At 34.0% G+C, this 6,428-nt stretch overlaps 1 protein-coding gene across 1 annotated transcript; it reads right to left on the reverse strand.

The window, feature by feature from the left end:
• Positions 1–1,124: 1,124 nt before the first annotated feature.
• On the reverse strand, positions 1,125–3,489 carry LOC108347721 ((+)-neomenthol dehydrogenase). The gene is made up of 5 exons (XM_017587142.2): positions 3,307–3,489; positions 2,951–3,197; positions 2,433–2,507; positions 1,853–2,029; positions 1,125–1,667 (listed from the first exon to the last, which is right to left on the reverse strand). Exons 1-5 carry the CDS (start codon positions 3,324–3,326, stop codon positions 1,287–1,289), a joined length of 900 nt encoding a protein of 299 aa, XP_017442631.1. The 5' UTR covers positions 3,327–3,489; the 3' UTR covers positions 1,125–1,286.
• Positions 3,490–6,428: the final 2,939 nt, after the last annotated feature.

Here is a 6,428-nt window from a genome sequence, read left to right on the forward strand (position 1 = left end):
ATATATATATAATAAAGTTATATAATTTTTTCAGCGATTCAAGAATTCATCATCTACAACAAACGAGACAATGAAGAAAATAAAACAAGAATGAGTAATATTTCTACTTGAACCATGAAGTTAGGTTTAAGTTTAACATTAGTGAATTTGATTGAAAACTGTCTAAGATATAATTTTTGGATTATGAAATGTACATTTTGTGTTACAATAGTTTTAGTTTTGAATTACATATAGTCTGGGAAATTTTATGAGATATATACTATGTTGGAAAATTTTCTATTTTTTAGGTTGAAACCAATTGTAAAGATAAATGAAACTTGAGAGAAAAATGCAAGTTAAAAACATTAACAAACACTAAATATTTATTGTTTGAAGTGTGACATTGGTGCAATATGATGTCAACGTTAAGTGACATCCGCCTTGAGTGTAATTGACATTAAAACATATTAATTTTTAACTCTAACCTCAATTTAATGTCACTAACTCTAACATTGAATTTTATGTTAGTGGAATGATACCGTCAAATGTAAAAAAAAAAAATAGATGTCAAAATATAATGAAAAAAATCCATTTATTTTATCTATGGTACCCAAAATAAATTATTCATTTTCTTTTTGTTATATCCATGTATAAGATTATTTTAACTTATGATAATTTATTTAAAATATTACAATTTTAATTTGAACACGAAAATAAAATATAAGATAATAAAAGTAATCAAAACAATTAAGAGTATTAATTTGAGTTGGTGGTAGAAAAAAGTGATATGTGGATGTAACCTTTTGATTAGATGATAAATCTTGACGCAACTCCTTACTTTTTCTTAAAAGATATTAATAAGCCTATTATGAATTAAGATGTTCCAATCTATTTACTAAGCTCAAGTGAGTGGTTCAAAGACTTCACTGTATGAATTTGGAAAAGATAAACAAATATGGATGTATATTATTTTTTATAATTAATATTACTATTTAGATATTTTATGTGAACTAATATTTTTCACAAAATTTGATGTATATTTATAGTGAAATGATATCTTGCTTTTATATCTAAAAATAAATCTACTTTTATTCCTCAAATATTCAAAAAATATTTTGATGTCTCAAAAGTAAAACAAATGCCTATAGTACTTAAATATTAACTTTATTGCATACACAGTTTAGACTTTAAGATACAAACAACACAAGTTTAATACAACATGATATAATGTGCTTGAAACAGGTTCAACAATTGAGAAGTAAAATCACTGGTTTTATCCGCAAACCAGAAAATTGCATAAATAGAAATCAAAAGGAAGCGACATCAGTTCTGAAATAGAAGAGACCAGATGGAGAGCCATTGGGAAGCAATGCAAGCTTGACAGGACTAGCAGCACCTTCTTCAACTGTTAGAACACCAGTGTTTGATGTTATATCTGTCTTCACGTAACCAGGGCAAACACTGTTTATGCAGAATGAAGGATGTTTCTTAGCAAGGATTCTCGTGTAGCCATTCATAGCAGCTTTCGACACAATATAGGCACCTAGATACCTTGGCCACCCTTTACTCTCTAATGAACCTTCTTTGTAATCACTTAGAAATTTCTTCACTATTTCATCCACTTTCTCTTCTGTCAGCTTATCACCATCACTCAACACTCCTCTTGCCCATGATTTTTTAGGGAAACTCTGAATTTTACATAAACAAGCAACAAGACCTTCAGAAAATTAAAGGAAACAAGATGCAATAGTAAACTAATATCTGTTACAGGAAAGTTTTGAAACACTCAAGGTTACATTGCATAACATATGATTGGCTATTCATTAACTATTCAGATGAGATGAAGTTATTTGCAGAAGAAGTTGTTGCCTACCTCTAATTGCCCGAGAGTGGATGATACATTCACAATTCTTGGAGAGTCAGATAATTGCAAGAGGGGCATAAGGGATTCTATAGTTATTTTAGCGCCATAGTAATTTATTTGCAAGCATTCTTCTGCTAATTCATATGTTTGAGTCACTGCCCTTGTTGCTTCCTCATCTGGTATCACCTGAAAACAGTGCCAGCTCAATGACGGTTTGCAAATCCTACAATTACACATAACTTTTTAAGTCTCTTGTACATTCAAGAAATCTATGGAGTTGTAGTAACAATATGCAGGATAACCTAATCATTAACACTGCAAAAGAAGAGCCAATTCCAAAATCCTTAACTGTTGTTAAAATGCTTTCATAATTCCTTGACTTTGTGTTGGGCTTAACAACAAATGCAAGTTCATGAGATGAGAATTTTCCAAGCCTTTATAAGCTCTACTTTTACCATTTCAATAGTTGACATGGGATGGGATCTAGATTTTCAAATTGTCTAGAAAAGTTGCAGACTTTAGGTCTCTTTTAGACACTGCAACTTTCCATGTCTATTAATTAGATTTCAGAACACGCTTATATTCTTACCCCACGATTCACGATGACTGTAGTGAATAAGTCTCTGTCTTCAATTACAACTCCATTGATTCCCGCATTGTTAACCTGCATAGAACAACATTTCATATTGAAACATGCTAACACAAAAAGTTACCATATGTAAAGAATTGATTCCCTTCAAGCCATCACAAAAATTTATCCTAATCAAATGACTAGATGTAAAAGGAATCTGTCAAATTGATTCAATGAAATCTCTTTTTAACTTCTAGTGCCTCTTCTATCTTAAAAGTATCATTAAAAGTAATGGTTAATGCACTCACCAACAGCACTGAACAATTTCTATCCAAATCCGATGAATTCTTTTAACAAATGAGCAAAAACAGAAAACTTTTGTTTGAGATGAGATAATTATGGAAATTTAGAAAGAGGAATAATAAGAAATATTCAAAAGTCTTTCACTTTTAACTGAAGCCTAAGCACGGAAGATTTATGAGACAAACTTTAACTTAGAACAAACAAAAGAGAGAAGCATCAAAGTCTGATTTTACCAGAATATCAAGTTTACCAAATTTGGATTTGATAAAATCTGCAAAAGCAGCTACACTTGCAGCATGAGCCACATCTATCTGATGAAACAACAGTAGATGAGAAAGACCAGAGGCTTTGAGTGTCTCCAATGCTTGAAGACCCCTCTCTTCATTCCTTGCAGTGAGTACCACCTTTATTCCTTCTGAAGCTAACTGCCTAACTATCTCTAATCCAATCCCTTTATTTGCTCCTGTCACCACTGCATACCTGTTAAATTCAACCACATCCCAAAGGTCAAAAGGACTCAGAAAATGTAAATTTTGAGGGCAGCAATATAATTGGTATTTGAAACTTGCGAGAAAAAAAGCAAGAATACCTCTCTGTAGCTTCCCCCATCTTCAGTTTCAACTCTGAACTGTGGTATGCAGCTTATTACAAACCTGTTATGGTTACCAAGTTGTTATTTATGCATATCTTTGAGCTCTGAATATGAATTCCACAAATTATGGTTTCCTATTCATTACTAAGAATACCAATGCTCAAGCCGGCGTGTCTGTAACTACAATATTTTACAGTGCTTGTCGATTATGTCTTGCTTCTTTCCATGCCAAATGAAAAGGACAAAAAAGTTGAAAATAAATTTCATAGAAAAAGAATAAAATATTTACTATTTGCAAGAAAAAAAATTTCTCTCGAGAACATCGTGAATCTTTATACAAACAATATATAAATTAAAAGAAATATTTAATAATTATAATGTTTTAAAGTAAAAAATAATTACTGATAAAGTTATAGTGCATAGGTTCGGAAAAAGTCACTATCCGACTTAAAATATAATTGAAGAGTCAAAGTTAAATTTCTTTGTTTTTTTTTTAATGTTAACATCAATCCAATTCAATCTATTTTTGAGCGAATTGGACTATATCAGACAAATTGAACTAAGGTTTTGGAAAAAAAAAATTGAAAATTACAATTTTCAAGTATCAATTTAATTAAAAAATAATATCGTTTTTTTATCAAATTATATCACTTGTAACGTGGGATTTTAATAGCATTCAACAATTAAAAGAATTTTATGATAGTTATCCTTATACAACTATAATAACAAAATTGTATGTTTACAAGGTACATACTACTAAGAGTTACATTGGACTGAAACTAAAAGTGTAATAGAGTTTTACAAAAATCACTATACACTGAAACTAAATATCCTACTCTATGCTTCAGCATCATCACCAACTAGCACCTTATCTATACATAAACATCTTCCTCTAAATATCCTACTCTATGCTTCAGCATCATCACCAACTAGCACCTTATCTATACATAGACATCTTCCTCTGCTCAGACAATTTAGGTGATCATCAAAAATAAGAAAAAACAAACAAACATACAAACAAAGAAGAAATGGTAAGCTAATGTGCCAAAAGAGGTTTCATAACATTTATATAGATTTTAACACACATAAACATCCATATCAATGAATTCTAACACATGCACTCATAAATACTAGACTTTACCATTTGGATACATGTATTGATGTCAGACTCTAGCGAGTTCTGCACTATTTGCAAGAAAATTTATTCTCTCGAGAACATCATGAATCTTTATACAATAAATATATAAATTAAAAGAAATATTTAATAATTATAATGTTTTAAAGTAAAAAATAATTACTAATAAAGTTATAGTGCATGGGTTTGGAAAAAGTCACTATCCAACTTAAAATATATTTGATGGAGTCAAGTTAAATTTCTTTGTTTTTTTATGTTAAATTCAATCCAGTTTAATCTATTTTTTTACCTGAGTGGAAATGGGACAACATAGTCATGGATTTTGTTACCCATTTACCACGCACGGTTAGAGGTCATGATGCGATTTGGGTGATTGTGGATAGGTTGACCAAGAGTGCCCATTTCTTAGCGATTAATTTGAGGATGTCGAAGTTGGCGCAGTTGTACATCAAGGAGATTGTGAGACTGCATGGAGTACCTTCTAGCATCGTATCAGATAGAGATCCGCGGTTCACATCTCGCTTTTGACAAACACTTCAAAGTGAGATGGGCAGTAGGCTACAGATGAGTTCAGCGTATCATCCCCAGACCGATGGACAATTAGAAAGGACGATCCAATCACTTGAGGACTTGTTGAGGACATGTATTTTGGATCACTTGGGAGTCTGGGATGAGGTGTTGCCGTTGGTGGAGTTCACCTTCAACAATAACTATCAGGCCAGTATTGGTATGGCGCCGTTTGAAGCCCTATATGGAAGACGCTGCAGGACACCTTTGTGTTGGTTTCAGGAGGGAGAATATGTGTTAACAGGGCCCGAGTTAGTACAACAGACTACGGAGAAGGCGAAGCTGATTCAAGAGCGGATGCGTGCTTCTTAGAGTAGACAGAAGTCCTATGCTGACCAGAGACGTAGACCCTTGGAGTTTGAGGTTAGGGATCATGTCTTCCTCCGAGTAACTCCTACTACTGGTGTGGGTAGAGCTATTCGTGCTAGGAAGTTGTCTCCTAGGTACATTGGTCCTTATCAGATCCTGAGATGTATAGGGTCAGTTGCCTATGAGATAGCCATGCCACCCCGACTTGCAAACCTTCATCTAGTGTTTCATGTCTCACAACTTAGGAAATATGTGCCAAATTCGTCTCATGTGCTAGAAGCTGAGAATGTTCAAGTTAGAGAAGATCTGTCTGTGGAAGTGCAGCCTGTCAGAATTGAGGAGAGCCGGAACAAACAACTTAGAGGCAAAACCATTAGTCTAGTCAAAGTCGTCTGGGATAGTAGGACTGGTGACTCTACTTGGGAGTTAGAGGGAGTCATGAGGGAGTCCTATCCTCACCTTTTCACTAGTAAGTCTAATTTTCGAGGTCAAAATTTTTTTTATGAGTGGGAGAATGTAAGGGCCTGAAAATATATGACAGTTGGGCCTTATGTTGAAGAAGCTAGGCCCATAACACTAAGGGCACTATGACCTTAGGAGGGACTTTTCAGATCTGAGTTCATTATCTCAGCTTCCCATTCTCTCTCTAAAAAGATTGTTCCTCCATTTCTCTTTGCCTTCTCTCTACCTTTCCCTCACGTTTAGTGGTTGCATGTTGGTTTAGGTGGTGCTGAAGTGACCGCGGCGTAGAGACCTTCGCAACCATCCGAATAGATTTTCATTCTTCAGCGGGTAAGTAGCACTGTTCCCCGCTATTTGGGACCTAGGGCAAGTTGCATGTGCCTAGTGTACCCTTCTTTATGTTTTCCTCCGTTCATTCTACTCTAAGAGTTGTTCTTAGTCACCGCATTGCGGGTTGTAGGGTGCTGTCTAGATTATTCGCGTGTGGGGTACTGGAGCTGTGGGTCTTTGAGTTGAGCAAAGAAGTTTCAAGGTAAGGGGAGCTAGAATGTTCTTTAATTGGTTGCATGAACTGTATGTTGAGTGTTGTGCTACTGGACTGTTGATATTGTGTTTTGATTTGGAAAGACTTAGTTGCATGTGTTGG

This window comes from Vigna angularis, chromosome 9 (assembly GCF_016808095.1).
Source record: "Vigna angularis cultivar LongXiaoDou No.4 chromosome 9, ASM1680809v1, whole genome shotgun sequence".
NCBI classification, from domain to species: domain Eukaryota; kingdom Viridiplantae; phylum Streptophyta; class Magnoliopsida; order Fabales; family Fabaceae; genus Vigna; species Vigna angularis.

Bases quoted from the DNA above. Each gene is read 5' to 3' on its own strand.
- LOC108347721 (XM_017587142.2), bottom strand. From the start codon at position 3,326: ATGGGGGAAGCTACAGAGAG. The intron at 2,030-2,432 runs GTAAGAATATAA...CACTGTTTTCAG, and splicing joins CAGTCATCGTGAATCGTGGG to GTGATACCAGATGAGGAAGC. The intron at 1,668-1,852 runs GTAGGCAACAAC...TGTAAAATTCAG, and splicing joins CCACTCTCGGGCAATTAGAG to AGTTTCCCTAAAAAATCATG.